This window comes from Zootermopsis nevadensis, unplaced genomic scaffold (assembly GCF_977971745.1).
Source record: "Zootermopsis nevadensis isolate Lab colony 2312 unplaced genomic scaffold, Znev_1.0 Znev_ptg000023l, whole genome shotgun sequence".
Lineage (NCBI taxonomy): Eukaryota > Metazoa > Arthropoda > Insecta > Blattodea > Termopsidae > Zootermopsis > Zootermopsis nevadensis.
Window position 1 is genome coordinate 3,138,215 of NW_028259155.1, and position 18,554 is coordinate 3,156,768.

The 18,554-nt window shown below is 37.6% G+C and overlaps 1 protein-coding gene across 11 annotated transcripts in view; it reads right to left on the reverse strand.

The window, feature by feature from the left end:
- Kif3C (Kinesin family member 3C) overlaps positions 1 to 18,554 on the reverse strand; it is a 31,342-nt gene that overhangs the window by 7,915 nt on the left and 4,873 nt on the right. For 10 of the 11 annotated variants that reach the window (XM_087354388.1, XM_087354390.1, XM_087354389.1 and 7 more), the window contains 13 exons: positions 8,588 to 8,672; positions 6,814 to 6,969; positions 6,156 to 6,441; positions 5,565 to 5,819; positions 5,061 to 5,200; positions 4,579 to 4,807; positions 4,004 to 4,191; positions 3,561 to 3,643; positions 3,291 to 3,335; positions 2,174 to 2,399; positions 1,526 to 1,686; positions 944 to 1,044; positions 640 to 806 (listed from right to left, as the gene is read on the reverse strand). In XM_087354388.1, coding sequence (XP_087210514.1) covers positions 640 to 806; positions 944 to 1,044; positions 1,526 to 1,686; positions 2,174 to 2,399; positions 3,291 to 3,335; positions 3,561 to 3,643; positions 4,004 to 4,191; positions 4,579 to 4,807; positions 5,061 to 5,200; positions 5,565 to 5,819; positions 6,156 to 6,441; positions 6,814 to 6,969; positions 8,588 to 8,659 — 2,109 coding nt within the window. In that variant the 5' untranslated portion in view covers positions 8,660 to 8,672. The remainder of the gene's footprint in view (positions 1 to 639; positions 807 to 943; positions 1,045 to 1,525; positions 1,687 to 2,173; positions 2,400 to 3,290; positions 3,336 to 3,560; positions 3,644 to 4,003; positions 4,192 to 4,578; positions 4,808 to 5,060; positions 5,201 to 5,564; positions 5,820 to 6,155; positions 6,442 to 6,813; positions 6,970 to 8,587; positions 8,673 to 18,554) is intronic. The other variant, XM_087354385.1, reaches the window with a different exon arrangement.

Below are 18,554 nucleotides of genomic sequence, written 5' to 3' on the forward strand. Positions count from 1 at the left end.
TATCAGGAGAGTTAATACTAGGACTGTAATTATCAAACGGCTATGCTCGTGGGCGACCTCACAATTCTAAGAAACTGCTAGGAACTGAAAATGTATTTTACTGTGGACTCGACTGTAAAACTTGACTCGCTGCCCAGAACTGAAACGGTCACTCACACACCAAGTAGTTTATCCATGGTTATATTATGATACACATTGTGCCGTCTTCTGGTAAGTAAATTTTATTGTTTTTGTACGGCAATACTTGAATCGCATCAGGAAAACCTTATAGTGCTTGGTGAGTCATGCAGATTCATCTGGGAGCCAGGAAGTGACAGCTATGTTCAACTTTATAAGTGTACACACTGTAATTTGTGTCAATACATACAAATTTTCAAAATAATGGAAATCTTCCAAAATATTCTATACATCTGACCCTCATCTAAACAAACAGGTTGAGGCCTTATTAAATATTTAATCTGTTGCTTAAAATCTGTAGAAATTTCAACTCGTGAGTAAAACTAGAAATATCTACGACGATTTGAAACAAGATGTATTTCAAACTAATAAATCAGGTGGTAGTGACGGGGAATAAGAATGAAGCGACTGACTGTAGAATGCAGTAAGATGTGAAATACAAAATCAAAATTTAAAACAAACCTTGAATATAACTCTATTTTCATCATCCGTGTCAGGCGAACTGTGTCGCTTATCTGATGGTGGACTGCTACTAGATATACCAGATTTTTGACTGGAGCCACTACTTCTATTTGAGGTCCCATTATGTGCAGAGTTTGGTCGTAAAGTCAAAAGGCTTGGTTGGACTCCTGTAGACGTCATGCAAAGAAGCAAGAAATGTGTTAGACTTTCATACAGCATTCCTGAATTTGGGGGGTTCACTGTACTTCACTGACAGAAATGTGATGTTAAAGGAAAACAGATGAAGATTGTGAGATTAACGTACCAGCTGGTGGTAATTTGGTCCTGGTTATGAACAATTCTGGAAGTCTCCATGTCTGGGATTCGTCATTCCAAACAGCATCACTCTTTATTTTTTCCAAATTACTATAATAGAAGTAAGAATAATGTTACATATGCAAGTGTGCGCTACAGTCCTTGGTGGACCCTGACCTCCTTGTGTCATTAAATAAATCATAATTGAATAAATAAACTTATTTTTTAATTCCCCTATCATTCCAAGAAATTCTCAGTTTTATGAACCCACTTCAAAAAGATTAAAATATTGAAATGTACTCATATGTAATTTCTGATTAGCTGTGATATAATTTAAAAGAGAATAAACAAGTAATTTCGTATATCTCATAAAAATACTTTCAGACTGGAGTTTCTTGTTTGTGGAGGATGGTAGAGGCAATACATAAATTTTTTTAAACTTCAACCCTCAAGAGTATTTTTAAACATTCAAGATGAAACTTTTACCAATTTGAAAACATACATTTTTGGGGCAGTAAACACACACACACACATTTGAACATAACACTGCTTTACTTTCCATAATGAACGTCAAAATATGCTTCATATTTACCTATAATTACACTCCTTTTTTAAAGTTGGCAACATCTTCTCAACAATTTGCTGATAAAGTTTCTGTAAGCGAACTTGTTTTCTTATTGTCTCCAGATAATCTGTTCTTTCGTTCTCGAACTCACTCTGAAGATCCAAGATTTCTCTTTCTAGCGCTCGAACCTTTCAAGAATGAAAAGAGAACAAAAGTGAATATAGTTTATTCAGAATCTTAATCGATTACACTGATAGAAAAAACATATAGCATGTAACAGGTTAATTAAACAAGATACACCCCACTGAACTATGACACTACCTGATTCGCTCATTATTTACGTTCAGACCCATTAATTTTCAGGACCATATATTTTAACATGTAACACCGCGCCAAGTTAATTCATTCTGCTTAAATTTCATAATTGTCAAATTGAATTCAAAATATGGAAGTCTGATATCCCAAATACCGGTTCGATTCCTATATAATATTTCTTCTGAGGTACATTTATTTTAAAATGCGATAAACAAGCAGGAGCGCTTTAAATTTATTTAACTGTAAGATCGTCTAGAATATCAGAATGAGTGCAACAACATACTGAGACCAATAGAACACTTTAAAGAGTTTTGAAAAGAAAGCGCTACTTCTAGCAGCTCAGTAAATGTTTCCTTTTACCTTCAACTTGCTTTTCCTGAGGGCATCAGTCTTTAGACTCAGCTCTTGCTGAATATCATCATAAACCTGCAAGAAGACCCCATCTTCATCTTCAACTTTTGACAGAACCTTGGCCAGGGCTTGGAGTCGGCGTTCGGCTGCCTTCTTCTTCCTGAGCCGTCTCTCTTTCAGTTCGCGGTCATTGGCACGCTCTCCCCCTACCATGCTTTTCTGCAACTTCTGCAACCTGTTCCAACGATTTAACCACTAAACTAAAATAGTTATTTATCGACAAGACTTATTTCGTTATCAACAAATGTTTCTCCAGTTGAGATTTCAGGTTTTCATTGTGGCGAGTACGAAGATTTCTGTCTTCTGGGTTCATGATGTGTCATGTTTCATTTAACACATATAAACTGAACTTCAATGATTCATATTATATTATATTATGGTACAATAAAAAAAATGTTCAAAATACAATATACTATAATTTTCTTTCGCTACGTACGAGGCGCGTCCTCAAAGTAAGTTTCCCTGGGGCCGTTTACAGAAACAAAACACAATTTCATGGAAATATTTATTGCAACAGATACAGCAAGTGTCCAGCTATTTTTCAACATATTCGCCACCGGAATTGAGACATTGGTCATACCGTGGGACCAACTTTTGAATACCTGTGTCGTAGAAGTCTGCCGCCTGGGATTGGAACCACTGTGTGACAACCATCTCCGCCTCTCTGTCATTCTCAAAACGCTGACGCTGACCGGACAGGAATTTCTTGAGGTGTAGGAAAAGATGGAAATCACTGGGAGCGAGGTCCAGGCTGTAGGGTGAATGATTAAACACCTCCCAGCTGAACTCCTGCAGGAGACTCGCTGTCCGTCGAGCCGTGTGAGGCCTAGCGTTATCACTGACCGCACTTCACAGTCGGCAGGAGCTGGAATAAGAACCTCCATCTTCAACAGCTGCAACGATGCTACTGTGAGAACGCGGGAAGTACCGTTAGTGCATGCGCCATGCTACGTCATTGCTCTATCACGTACGCACAGTCGCTTCGCGCAATATAAGGTTTGCTAGCTGTGGGACGAGTGGGAAACTTACTTTGAGGACGCGCCTCGTATTTACAGCTTTAACATACCTCAGCAGCACTTCCTGTTGTGATGGACTGATGGCTGGAATTTCACTGAAATTTAAATCATAACTTTAATTTGTTACATTTTTTTATACTTGAAATTCCGAAGATTTAATAGCATTTTAATGAAACAGATCCTTATAATGTTCAATTTAATTCACATCCTCATATTCGATTTTCCGGGCAATCTTCAAAATACAGGATAAATCCCTATCGATGGAACGACCGACAACTTTAACCTAAAAATATATTCTTAAAATTCACATGTACACTTACCCCTTGAGGGCTTCAGTTACAATGAGTTCTGATGGAGTTTTGGCTCCAACGCTCTGAGACTTGGCACTTCTATCAGTCGTCGCCTGGAACGAAGCATTAAAAATGACGACGTTAAATATAATAATTTGACCTTGAACTTTAAAACAATGGCTCAAGTTTGTGAAAGTTTTAAGGAACCACAGTAAATTTAAACCTGTGCTACAACACTGTTCCGCGAGTTGTACTGGCTTAAAATTATCCACCTAACGACAAGACAAGTGAAAATACTTCTATTCCACTTTCATAGCTGCGTTATTACGAAAGCAAGGAAAACAAATTGAGAGCGTGTCGAGGAAGCCGTCTCAGGAGCATCTTCCATTGCGGGTCTCGCGCAGACCGGACAGTTCTGAATCGATTAATTCTTGTTGTACATTGACTATTTAAAAAAAAGAAAAAGATTGTACCTCTTTGTTGATTCTCTCAAGTTGTTGTTCATATTGCTGTTTCAGCCTCTCCATGTCCGACTGGAGCTTTGCCTTGTGGTCCTGTTCGGCCAAGTATTGTTCTCGCATCTTCTTCATTTCACTTTCGTACTCCTGCCGAACTTTCTCACGCTCTTCTGTCATCGCCTTCTCATTGGTCACCGATATCGCTACAGCAAGGAAAGTTTTTACGTAAAAATACGCAGATGCAGTAAGCACCTCATCATATTAATCACAATTTTTATTTCATTTTCTATCCTTCTGGGTTCACCATTCATATCATCCATAATATTTATAAAAGTGTTGGTTGGTAGTAATTTTTCAAAATCATAAAAATTCATCAGAGATATGAACATACGTAAAGACACAAAGTATTTTCATTCAGAAATGCACACACTAAAGAATGGAAATATATGACAAAACAAATATAAATTGGGCATTTACAAGAATTGATACACTACGAAACTTCTCTTTCAAGTAAAATTTGATATCTGCTAATAGTAAATGATATTTTAATTGAAGTTTCTACACGTCTGATCAAATTATATGTAATATACCTGTATTTTCACTGGGGTTCGATGACTCGAGCATCTGCCGCAGTTTTTTGATCTCCTCCTGGTACTCCCTAAGCATTGTATCCTTTGGATCCTCATTTATTTTTGGCTTATTCTGAATGTTCTTTGCACGGTTCGCGTAGCGCAGTGTGCTCAGCGTCTCATCGTAGTTGTTGTCGGCAGGGGACAGGCATGCGATCATAAGTGTTTTTGTGTTGCCACCCAGCGAGTCCTGTAAGCAGAGCAGAAAAATATACATTTTGCTCACTTTGATGCTTCACCATCGGAGATTTCTCCCAGTATCTCTGCCGCCCCCTTTGGTCTTGCTCGTGATGGGTTGGAAAACCATGGACACGTACCATCTCAGGTTGATCACCAAGGCAACAGGAATACCACAACTACGCCACCAATCTGACTGCGCAACCTGTGACATGTACAGACAAAGGTTACACACTGTAATGAAAAACTGAAATTCAAAATCATACCTGTAAAAGCCTTGTCAATTTGGAGTCCCTGTACGGAATGTGTTTCGACTTTCCGTCCACCAAAGCTGATATAACATTTCCTAGAGCAGACAATGATAGGTTTATCTTGGTCGCTTCCTTTAACCTCTCGCCAGTGGCACCTAAAATAAAAGGAAATTCAATTTGGAAATATGTTTCAGAATTTGAGGAATACAGTGGTCAAAGAAAAGTTGGTATGTTTTAACAGAAACAAAATTAATTCCCTACGTTGTTCAATTTGAATTTAACTAAACAAACATTTTAAATAGTTAGCAATAATTTTATAAACATTGTTCAAATCTCTTAAAAAGTTATTTCCATCTCTCCCATTCAGATTTAATTTGAATGACTATGAAAAATGTGAACATTACTCAACAGAAATGGCGATGTACTTGTCGGTCCAATCGTCTATCCTCTGGCCTAAGCGTGTAGAGGAGTTTTGGATACGTGGAGTGTCATATGTTAAATTAGGAAATTTCTTATTACCCGTCTTGGCTTGTCGTTCGCTACCGGCGAGATCGACTAGGTTCAGCTTTCCGCGCCGTATGTGATCTCCATCAGCGGGACAGCAGGCATCTTCAAGAGCACACAATGGCATCATCTCCAAGTTAATACTAAATATTGAATGAGACCGCGATGAGTCGGCATTCATCAGTGTTGCCCCCGTAGCTCTGTTCTTCCAGCCTTGGTACATGAGTTTCTCACAGTCTGCCACACTCTGTACTGGATGCATCGACAGATCTAGTAAACAAAGTATTCAGGAAAAATAATTACATAGAGAATACATTATTTAATTTATATATTATATCTGATCTTCAATCAGCCTTCAGCCATTTCTTTTTAAATCTTGTGGTGATATGATTGTGACTATTATATCAGTGCCAATCGGCACCCAATTTGAAAACAATTTGAATGGTGGTTGGAAATAACAATCCTCTGACCTTTCAAATAAATACCAAAAAGGTGTCGTCATACTTATTATTCATAATCCCTCATACGCTACATACAGAAATGTGTCCCTTCTAATTGTGACTACACAAACACATGGCAAGCGTAAGCCTCGACCAATCCGTTTACCTTGAACATAAACTCCCTTGTCTGTGTGTTCCTTCAAGTCTAATTTTCTTTTCATGTCTCGACCCAACAGATCTCTAATGTCTTCATTGTAAATCTCAAGGTACGAAGCCAGAACGAGATACTTGGTGCCTTCTGCGACAGACACGGCCTCAAAGATGTGCTCAAATGCCCTCGGTATAATGCCCCTCTGTGAGGCAGGGTCTGTAACACCTTGCATTGTAAAACTCTTGCCACACCCTGTCTGTCCATAAGCAAACACAGTGCTGTTGTAGCCTTCTAACACACCCTGTGGACAAAATAAGAACCAGATTGCAAGCATTAGATTAATGTCAGAATGATTACAATCCATTAATAGAAAAATTTATTAAACAGCTTAATAGAGTTTAATTGCACGAAATAAGAAATTATCGAGATAACAGGTGCAGAATTTGGTTTTCATTCTCTTTTGTTTAGACGACTTACATTAAAGATGATTTGTCATAATTACGACTCGGCCGGAAAAATTGCTTGAAGTAAACATGAACCAATAAATAATTTCTTTGATTCCAGAGTATCTTGATTGATTAATTGCGATATCCTTCCAGAAGACCTCCTAATACCACTGATATCTTATTTCTTAACATTTTGTTGTCTTTCTTCGCTTTTCCTGATTACTCACCTCTACTAGTGGGTATGCAATTTCATTGTAGATTTGTTCTGTAGTGGAGTTAATGTGGTATACCCCATCAAAGGTGAAACTTTTCGGAGGAGCAGAGCTGTCAGTTGGATTTACAATGGAACACGTACAATGGCTGTTGTCCATGAACACCACACACTGACATGAAGGAAAAATTTATTTCTATCAACAATTTTAAAGGTTATGTATGGAGGAAGTGATAATCAAATATTGTAGATGGCAGAGAATAAAGTCGATCATGGCTGTCTTCGATATAAATTAGTTCCGCGTTGAAGTTTTTGAATTGTAATCGAAGAACCTTGATTTAATCCCAGGATGTGGAATATTGGCTTACAAATAACTATGGGCTGTAAAAATGATATCTTGCCGAAACAGGGCATGATATAATGCTCTCAAAATTCATATAGTTTCTGGCGAGAACGAACGCTTTTGGCATATTCGTTCTTTCCTGCATTCGATAGAATCGCTCTCTGGAGTCGACAGTAAAACAAAAGAATGTTCACTCGCATGAATAGTCGAACATCGGAAAACTTCTTCAGCAGTCGAAAATAAGGAAAGCGGGAATCAAGGATCTAGTCTGGATTTCAGGAACGGTTTATCGACAAAATTGGAAAATTGTTTTCTACGTAATTATTTTAGCCGAACATTAATTTTAATTGCATTATTCCTGTTACATGCTTGGTGTATGTAATTGAAATAAACGTATGTGTGAGACGTAGGACCATAACCAAAACTTTATGGTGTCCAAACACGCAACACAGTGACTGTTGTCAAAGAAGATTCATAGTCTTTGGATACCCCCTTGTGAAAATGGACTTGTCTTTATGTACCACATTATCAATAAACATGACCCACACTAGTAGGCCTAGTACCGAGAAATGAGACTTGTTTTCTTCTTCCAAGGTCATATAAGGTCAGAGAAATTGATTTTCGATTCATTTACTTTATGTATTTGTAAGAAACCAGGCCTACAGTGTACAACACAATCGAATAATTACCAGCTGCAATTACGAGAAAAACATTACATCAGGCAGCTAAAATGTAATATGACTCAAATACGTGGAATCTCAACAATTAAACTTTCTTCAACACTGTAACGTAAAATGTTCTCAAATTTTATTAGCAAATTACTGATAACACTGCATCAACTGCTGTGATTATTTATCGTCGATTAAGCCCCAAAAACCAAACTAATCAAACTGTGTAAGTTTCTGTGACCTTCAGCCAGTACAAAAGACAACACAAAATCAATGCACACACAATTTCGCTTTTAATTAGAGATATTTTTAAGAGATGATGTGAAGTTCAATGCATGGATTGGCCAAAAGGAATTTCAGCAAAAGGAGAGCTCTCTTCGTGAAAAGTTTAAGAGAAAAGCGAAGTCGAAAATATTTCACAATTCTGATTAATTTAAACAGCGTAATGTTAGATTCTATAAATAGTACCTAAAATATTGTAACAGCGTCTGAACTGTATCTTAAGGGGTGTAAGTATGATGTATACGAGATAGATACATAAATCATGTAATGTGACGTCTATCCGAATGAACCCATTTCCGTTCGTAAAATCACCATGTTCGAACCTGCACAACTGTGAGCGGAGATCCAACAATGGTGACCTTGACTTAAATATCTCGTGGTAGATGGGGCACTATTACAAGGGGGTTGACCTGTTTCTATTTTAATTTTGTAAATTGATACGTGACCGCTGTTGGATTGCGTTTTAAATTCTACGATGTATATTTTCAGCAACTTACCTTACAGTTCAAATCCTTCTCCCTGGAATTCATGGGACGACATCTTACGATAACTTTCACACTCTCCGCCATATTGTACGACTTCCTGTAACACGAAGATTTTTCATTATCAAGTTATTTTTAGAGATTGAGACAAGATATTTGGAGAAGCAAATGAATTGTTCAGTTTCGAAATACATAAAAGTGTCTTGTGTCATAGGCGATCCATACATAATAGGTTTAACTTATTAACATATGATTCTATTTAAATCTCGTAGCTTTCTGCTGGTTCAGAGAAGAACCGAATATGGACTGAAAATCCATCCTCCATCTCATGCTGACAAGATACATCTAGAATACCATGTGGATGAGAAAATGAGGTGATTATTTGTTCACGAAGTTCGAAAAAGATGTAATGAAGTAAACTGCCCTTTCGAGGGCCACGTGAATAAGAGGTGACAAAGAAAGTCTTAGGGAGAGTGCAAATCCAACTCGTCACCTATTCTCTTCCCTATATTTTATTTATATTTATTTATTTATTTATTTATATTTATATTTTATTGTTTTGTTCTGTCTCTGTGTTGATGTATCTCATTGTTTGTTGTGTCTTGTTGTTTTTGTTGTGTCCTTTTGTTTATTGTTTTGTTCTGTCTCATTGTGTTGATGTATCTCATTGTTTGTGTGTCATATTGTTTTTGTTGTGTCCTTTTTTTATTGTTTGTTCTGTCTCATTGTGTTGATGTATCGCATTGTTTGTGTCATATTGTTTTTGTTGTCCTTTTTTATTGTTTTGTTCTGTCTCTGTGGTGATGTATCTCATTGTTTATTGTGTCTTATTGTTTTTGTTGTGTCCTTTTGTTTATTGTTTGGTTCTGTCTCATTGTGTTGATGTATCTCATTGTTTATTGTGTCTTATTGTTTTTGTTGTGTCCTTTTGTTTATTGTTTTGTTCTGTCTCTGTGTTGATGTATCTCATTGTTTATTGTGTCTTATTGTTTTTGTTGTGTCCTTTTGTTTATTGTTTGGTTCTGTCTCATTGTGTTGATGTATCTCATTGTTTATTGTGTCTTATTGTTTTTGTTGTGTCCTTTTGTTTATTGTTTGGTTCTGTCTCATTGTGTTGATGTATCTCATTGTTTATTGTGTCTTATTGTTTTTGTTTTGTCCTTTTGTTTATTGTTTTGTTCTGTCTCATTGTGTTGATGTATCTCATTGTTTATTGTGTCTTATTGTTTTTGTTGTGTTCTTTTGTTTATTGTTTTGTTCTGTCTCATTGTTCTGTTCTGTCTCATTGTTTTGTATGTTATTGTAGGACACTGCCACCGGGTATAAACCCATTTGCAGTCAATAATAAATAATAATAATAATATAAGGCTTCCAAAAACATCCAAGTTGTACATATTCACCCTGAAGATGTCAACAGAAATATTCTCCGATACGTTAAGTAAATTCTCAACATTCCCTATACGGCCTACAACAGAAAGCAGAATTTACACGTCAAAAATAATTTAGTTGGTAAATTTATAGAAATTATGAACTACATAACCGAGGTTTATACACGCAGACTCAGGTAGGAAGTATGGAATTTGAATTTCTCCCCTGACATCGACAACCCTTGTTAAATTTTCTCGTGGTTACTTCAAATAAACGCTAATTTAGTGCTTTAAAACATGTGACGAGAAGTCAAAACGGAAATCGAAGTTACAGACGGTGAAACAGATCAGTTTAATAAACATTCAGCATGTATCAGAGGTTAATTTAAAAAGCAGTAGGGCACTGAGACGCCTTGTTTCAGAATTCAGCGACGTCAACTGAAAATCGAAGCTCCGAGTAAATTATTCAGGATGGAAGGCGGGTTTATGCAGGAAGCACACACTATCGACTAAAATTATCGACGGACGTCACCAATACATGACACTTGTTCCAGTTAACTTACTAAGCCCTAATTTGCCTGATGAATTTCTCGTTCTATAACGCTCAGGGTTTATCGCGAGATGCCTCAAGCTCCTTACCAAAACTGGTGTATCGACTCACGCGTACATAAACGAAAACAAAATTTCATAAACTAATAATTAATTATTCTTTCTATTTAATAATATACATTGATATTATCGTTCCATGACATATACGTGTCAACATTATTAAGGCTTTGACCGGGATGTTCTTTTGTTAAATCTTATGTGGTACCGCCTGATTCGACTTCTAATGGTTAAGTGAAGTGTTTTCTTCGCGGTACGGTCTGGATTCGTAAATATTATGAAGACGAGCTTCGGCTTCAAAGGGTTAACCAGCTGATTTTCGTAATGGTGAGGTGTAGTGTTTTCTTCGCGGTACGGACTGAATTCATAAATAATATTTAGACGATCTTCGGCTTCAAAGGGTTAATCGCTGGCTTCATTACTATAATTAATTTTGTGTTATAACTGAAAGAAATATATTTTTCGTGGTTTTGTCCTCTGCTCATTTTCATTTTTCAAAATACTTTCGTTCACCGATATAACTCGTTAACATAACGACGATATTACTAAAATCCAGATTACACAGCGTCAGATGAATAGGGTAATTAATAAATAACTTTGAAAGGGGGTGGAAGGAAGTGGCAGTGGCCTATTTTAAGACAATACACTCCCACATTCCTGGAGGGACTGAAGAAAACCGAGATCTGAGACCGACACCTCCCGAATGCTTGGTAATTGACCTAAACGCAACAGTTAAATTAACAGTTGCTAATGTATAATTTCGACGTAGGATATTTGTCTCTGTCATGAAAGCAAAAGACACCACAAATTAGAATAATGATGCAATCACCAGTAATTACTGATGATTTTATACTAGGCATATTTTTGAAGATGGCAGTAAAATATGTCGGAACAGATAGTATATGATTATAAACAATTGTGAGTGTAAGGCGGGTGTTTTAATTAATTTACATTGCTTAATAAATATGCAATAGAAATAATTTAACACGCGTTTCTGATATTTCTGCTTAAGTATTAGGTTGATGTAGAATTTATTTTATTTATTTAGTGTTCTGTCTGACGACAGGTCCATATGAACAGGATCCTTCCATCCTTTTCTCGGACTGGGACCTGTTCATATACGTTCTTGGCAGATGATCCAGAAGTGGTTTGCCATTGCCTTCTTCTGTGTGTGAATGGAGTAATTGTTGGGATGCCACGGAGGAAAACTCCGTGTTGCCTAGACCACGGCCTTGCCCAACACAAGTTATAAATTCGGGCACCGCCGGGAATCGAACCCGAGACCCCAGGATTACAAGGCCAGCTTTCTAACCGCTAGACCACCGTGTTGGTAATGTCCAACAAATCATGGCGTGTCTTCTGTATTATTTTGGAGAGACCTTGGAATATCAGAAATATATTTTGTGGTCCTCCAATACAGGCCACTCACGTGGGTGGTAGATTTAAGAATGTCCAAGTCGATATGCTTATTACGAAACTATTATATGCTTCAAGGTCTACTCCATTGTCCTTCGACCAATAGCGTGAGTGCATGCATTTATAATCTCTTGACGACATCAAATTGAAAAGTGTTCAAAATCTGTGAGAAAGTCCACAGATGACGTTCCCTTTGATAACAAGACACTCAACTGAGGTCAGCGTTGAGTCTTCTGCGACTGCAAGTTACCTTGTATTAATAATGAATGTGGTATCGAGTCTTTTGTGTTTATTTATGAGCAGTAAATTCGGGGAATGCTTGCTAACATTCTTCAGAACAGAATATTTTGTCTTCCATCTACTATCCAAAGACGTAAAGATAACAATATACAAAGGTGCATGATTATTTGTTGTTTTGTATAGGTGTGAAACTTGGTCTCTTACATTAATGTGATCTATGACAGTGGTATTCAACCTTTTTTGTTCTCGTACCCCCAGATATAATTTCTCTTCAACTTTGTACCCCCAAAGTTGTTGGTGTGTAATTCAAGTTATACATAGTATATAATCTACATCTAACATAAATTAAATAAATTGCATTACTGATTATTCAGTGTTTATCATAAATTAATACATTTTTTTTAAAAAAATTTCACGTACCCCCTAAGATGTCTTCGCGTATCCCCAGATATAATTTCTCTTCAACTTTATACCCCCAAAGTTGTTGGTGTATAATTCAAGTTATACATAATATATAATCTACATCTAACATAAATTAAATAAATTGCATTACTGATTATTCAGTGTTTATCATAAAATAATATATATATATTTTTTTTAAATTTCACGTACCCCCGGGGGTACGCGTACCCCAGGTTGAATATCACTGATCTAGTGAATTACTAAAATATGAGTCATCACAGGTCGCAAATTTTTAGGTACCAGAAAAAAACTCTCCATACAAATGTTTAGGGCCGTTATTTTACGCAGAGAATATGTTGTACATTTACTGAACTGAAATTTACCGACGTTTCAGAGGTGCTCGCTCCCACCAGTATCGTGGCGATAAGTTTAAGCCGCTAGCGAGAAATCGATGAAACACAATGCCGCCATCTGTTGATGTTTCCCAGAACAATAACGTGGTCAAACTGTGTTAAACACACACATGCCTCAAAGACCTACATTGTTTTCATTTATTTAGAATTCAAATTCTCTGTGAGTCTGGTAAAAAGGTTCAATAAATCTTTTAGGTCAGTACTCCCATTTGTTACTGTCCTCAAAGGTTATTTATCGCCATCACATCGGACGCGATTTCAATAGATTGTATTCAATCAATGACATCAACATCGTCTGGAGAGCCATCTGGTGGCCTGATAGAAAAACCGCACATCAACCAATATTAAGGACAGTTTATTATTCGTAAAGCAGGAGTTACTGTGACTCAGAAAATCGAACGAATATGAATAGATTTGTTTTCACAATAAACCTCAAACTTTTTCCTACCCATCATTAACCTAATTTTCTCTGTAAGAGAGCTGAGGTGTATCTTCTTTGATTTGGAGAGCATTTTTAAATAGCATTTAACTGAGTTTTGAGTTCAATTTAAGGAAATTCGAGTCTTTAAATTGGTGAAACATGTCTGACGACCTAACAAACACTCTTGATTCTCATATCACTAAAGACATGCGCTTTGTATTTTAAAGGTTTAACAAGCATAAATCCTTGCTTCTAAATTGGTAAAGTGAACTATGCATCAGCTCCACTCATAAATCATCGATTTATTTTAGTCAGGAAAACATGGTAATATTCATTCCAAAAAAAGTTAACTCTAAGATAAGATACCTAACCTCACACTTACAATCCGATTGCCATAAACGTCTACATCAACCCGTGTATAAAGATCACGTAATCTCAATCAACGTTTAATACTCATAAATAACCACATAAAAAGCAAATAATCAACTTGGGTTGCATCGCAAATCTAAAACATTAACCTAAATTCCTAAGTGTATCCAAAACACGTTTCCGGGCTGATATTTTACCAAATTCTTGCCAAAGAAATTAGTCACGATTCAAGTCACCACCAAATTTCAAGTTTCAAGGTCACATAAAAATCTCGCTACTATGCAACAATAACAGCGTAGCTCAGTCTTTCCGTGGCCTTGAAACATATAATTCGATGACAGCTGCTTTTAATACACCACACCTTTCCATCTACGAAAGTTAGTTTCAAACTTGAAGTGGAAACAATGGATTCAACTGCCACGAACGAAAACTTATTGAAAGCCACGCCACCTGTTCAATCTCCGTCGAAATATTTTCTGAGTCTGTAAACGCTTTGTTGGTTCAAGCTTCGCTAACAATGGGAACCGAGGTCTGTTAGCACCATACCCTATTTACGCCGGTTAAAGGAAAACCGACATAAGACTTATCACAATTAAAATTAGGGTCACGATACGAAAACAGATCGATCTTACATAAATGTACGTGTTTCACACATGCTGAAAATCTCGTGTAGCCGATATGTCGGCTCGGCTGTTAAGTAATTGCTTTGAAATCAACTCAGAACAATAAATGTTTGTGGTTGTCGACGAACTGGATAAATGAAACAAAGAATGACAGGCACAAAGTATATACGAGGTGCGATCGGAAAGTTTCAAGACTGTGTCAATAGAGGGCGAACCGGATGTAGTACGAGCTTCTGCCTTTAGGGGGTGCGGCCTACATGCATAGTGAATCAGTGTGCCAGCCGGCATCATCGAATTAGCATTTGTTTCTTAGTTACGGGCGTTTTGGTAGTGCATTACACCGACCCTCCTGCGATTTCGGAATGGCGTGTGCATCAAATTTTGCCAAAGACTCGCCAAAACGGCTACGGAAACCTATGAAATGCTAAAGCAAGCATTTGGGGAGTCCGCAATGGGTCGTGCACAAACTTTTGTGTGGCATTCACGTTTTAAAAATGGCCGAACCTCTGTCGATGATGACGAGCGTTCTGGACGACCATCTTCGAGCACAACGCCCGAAAATGTTACGAAGATTCGGCAGGCCATTCAAGAAGATCGACGTCGTACCATCAACGACTTGTGCGACATTGTTGGGATAGGCTATGGGACCTGTCAGCTGATTCTAAAGGAAGAACTCCACATGCGACGCCAAGGCTCCTGTCTGAGGACCAGAAGCAGAATCGACTTGACTTCTCGTTTGTCAGGAGCTCAAAGATCTTGCAAGAACCGACCCCAACTTCCTTTCTAAGCTCCGTGTGACTTCTTCCTCTTCCCAAAGATGAAAATTCAGCTAAAGGGAAGGAGATTTGAGACGATAGAAGAGATTCAGGCAGAATCGCAGATGGTGCTTGACAGGTTGACAAAGAAAGATTTCCAGGGATGCTTCCAGGCTTGGCAGCGGCGCTGGGATCGTTGTGTTCACTCCCAGGGGAACTACTTCGAGGGTGATGGATGAATTTAATACCTGAGATAAGTGTACGGGTTTTTATAGGCGCAGTCTAGAAACTTTCCGATCGCACCTCGTATAGTATGACTGTGAAAAAAATAAGAAATATTTTTGGGAAAAAGAAAAACGTATTCCGAAAGAGTGAAGACCTAGTTGTAGATGGAAAATACCATTACAAATGCTAAGTCAGGATATCTGGCTTTCTGGCAAGATTTAATAATCATTTTTCTCCCGGATACGAAATCTTCCGTCGCTCTATTCCGCGTCTCAGGAGATGAAACACTTCACAAATGTAAAACAACGCTGTTATCTACGTGAATCTTTTGGCTTCTGAAAACACAGACGTGATCACAAACCAAGCTCAAATCTAAGACAGACATTTCATCAAACAAAAAAAAAAAAAAAAAAAAAAAAAAAAAAAAAAAAAAAAAAAAAAAAAACACACGTAAACATTAACAGAATGTCATCTTATTTTGTAACTTAACTGAAATTTCATTTTGTTTAATTGGTGATTAAATGGAAATCAGTCGATTCAGAAATTTAACAGTGAAATCACTAAGAATATATTGTGACGAGGCGAGACGTATTTTGACCTCGTGACATGGGATCACCATATATGTCGAAACGAGAGGAAAATTTACAAAGCGAGACCAAGCGTGACAAAGCGTGACCTGCTCTAAAGGGGTGACGATACGTCACCATCACTTTTAAAATACGACGAGGATTTTAAAAATGTGTCTAAGCGTGACAAGGCGTGACGAGATATATTACGTAAAGTTAATGACCTCAAATCGCTAATGACCTCTGTCAACCGACCGCTTGGTCCGAGGTCAACTAACGTAGCCAAGTTAAAAGAAATTCAATATCGAATTTCAGAATCGTGGTGGAACTAAAAACGTCACAGAACGGCTGTTTTATAAAACACGTAATTTTTACTTTAAAACCGCTTGAATAGTTAACGTGTAAAGTCGTGGGTTATGAACTTTTTACCCCTTCTCTGCTTCGTGTCGCTGCTAAGCGACATAGAATCGAACAAGTTGCCATAGCTACCAGTTACGCGGAGGTGGTCAGTGTAAAAACCCGATATCGTATGCCAAGACACACAATGTTTCTTCTAACAGGTCAAGTTCCGTGGTTTTCAAGGTCACGAAGCTTATAATCCAAGTTCCTTGGCGCTAAAGCGACGCACGTACCGTGAACATTTCCTAACCTACAAATTAACAGAAGTTGAATATTCACTGGCAGTGTTCTGCTGATATCAAATGCAGGTCGTGCGTCTTTTCCAGATCTTCACAACTACGATTTACGAACCACAGGAGAAAATATAAATAATCATTTTTGAACGACGACTGAGAACGTACGAGGTGAGAAATTCGAGATTTTTAAGAAAATATCCTAGAATTTTCCTTTAGACACTGAGGAAGATCACGGAAACTCTCGGCACACCCTGCTGTAATAACAATGTAAAATATATGAATTTTTGAATCATTGTGGTTGTTTCCATGTGAAAGGTAGCAAATGTAAAATCTACCAAACTCAAATCAGCCCCCCCCAAAACAAAATACAGTACACTTAAGATACTTATAATCCCCTAAAACTCTCTTGTCCCAAGTGTGAGCTGCATATTGCCAATCGCAATCAATTTCGTGATGAAGATCGATTATTCTCGATTGTGGAAACGATTACAGCTTGAGTTCGAGTTTTTGTTTCTTATCGATACTGCTGATCGACAAACCATATTCGATTGCGAGTAATCTCGAAAGAAATCGATTTTATCTCGTTATCGAAAACTTTACAGTTAACTGCTAAACAACGTGATGGTTTCGATAATTCTACTTGGTGTTCGTGAGGTCCTGTGCTCGAATTTCGGTCGAGAAACTAACTTGACTGAGTCACTCTGTTGTTTTTCCACCCTCTTCAGACAAATTCCTTACAAAACATCCCTTTTACATCCCTACAAAGGAGGAAAGTGAATTGTGGTGTGCCGAATGCCGTTTTTACACTCAAGTAGCTAGTTTCTATGGAAACGTGATTCACTTTTCGCGTGGCCGAACGTCAAGACATCTTGACGTGTAACTCATTTGCATTCTGCTCTGTCCCAGCTTATCTGCGTGTCTAAAAACTCTTAGCCTTGTACTCAATTCGATGAATGGACCCATTCTTAAATGTTTCGAGATGAAGACGGATTTTTTTCCTTCGCCCTTAAACATCTTAAAACGCCAAAAGATTACTTAATGTGGTTCTTGAATAAATGTCTCGCGATTCAACTTTAATATCCTTAAGTAAACTGCAACATCGTTGATAAGTAATAGATTTAAGTTGCATTTGTCATCAAAGTGATCGTTATGAAAAGTCCCAGAAATATTATTGGAATCAGTAATCGTAATATTTATTACTTTCATTTCGGAAGAAATTCCTCAGATCAAAAGTAGTTAAATTCGAAAATTAGGTCATGAATTCATAGTATATTGATTTATCTATTGATTTCATTTGCTGTAATTTCATGGTGGGGGTTTCTTTTTCCTTGAAGTCATTACTTCGATTCTAGACTCATCATTCTAGTTATAAAGGAGCTGTCACAATCGGTGGTTAACACCGGACAGTATATAATCAATCACGCCACCCGACAGTGTTCAACATACCGCCCTCGCATGTCAGTGGTAAAGGCAGACCCCATAGAAAGATTTTATCGTCAGAATGTGTGCCTCATATGCATATAGCACCCCGCCCCCCAAAGCAAATTCTCGTAACCTTCAACAAAGCTGGAAGGTTGACCCACTCAGGCGTCTGTGTCCATTAACATATCGGGGTGCGTTGCTAAGCAACGCACAGTAAAAACACTCCAAGCCATTCGCTGGCTGCCTGCTTATTTGTTTGTCCATACTTCGGGGAAACAAATCGATCTCATTAATAGCCTAGTATAATCCTATTTTCAATTAAAAACGTTAAAACAACGAATGAAATTGAACTTAAACAAAGACAAGGGCATGAAAACGTGGTTTTGACTCTGTAGTCAGTCTTGTTACGTGGTTACCAAAATTTCAAAGGAACCTTTCATCTCCACCTTCGAGGTAGTACATGGAGGTAACAGCTAACTCGAGAATATTTCTAGTTACCTACAAGTCTACACGGCGTCCCAG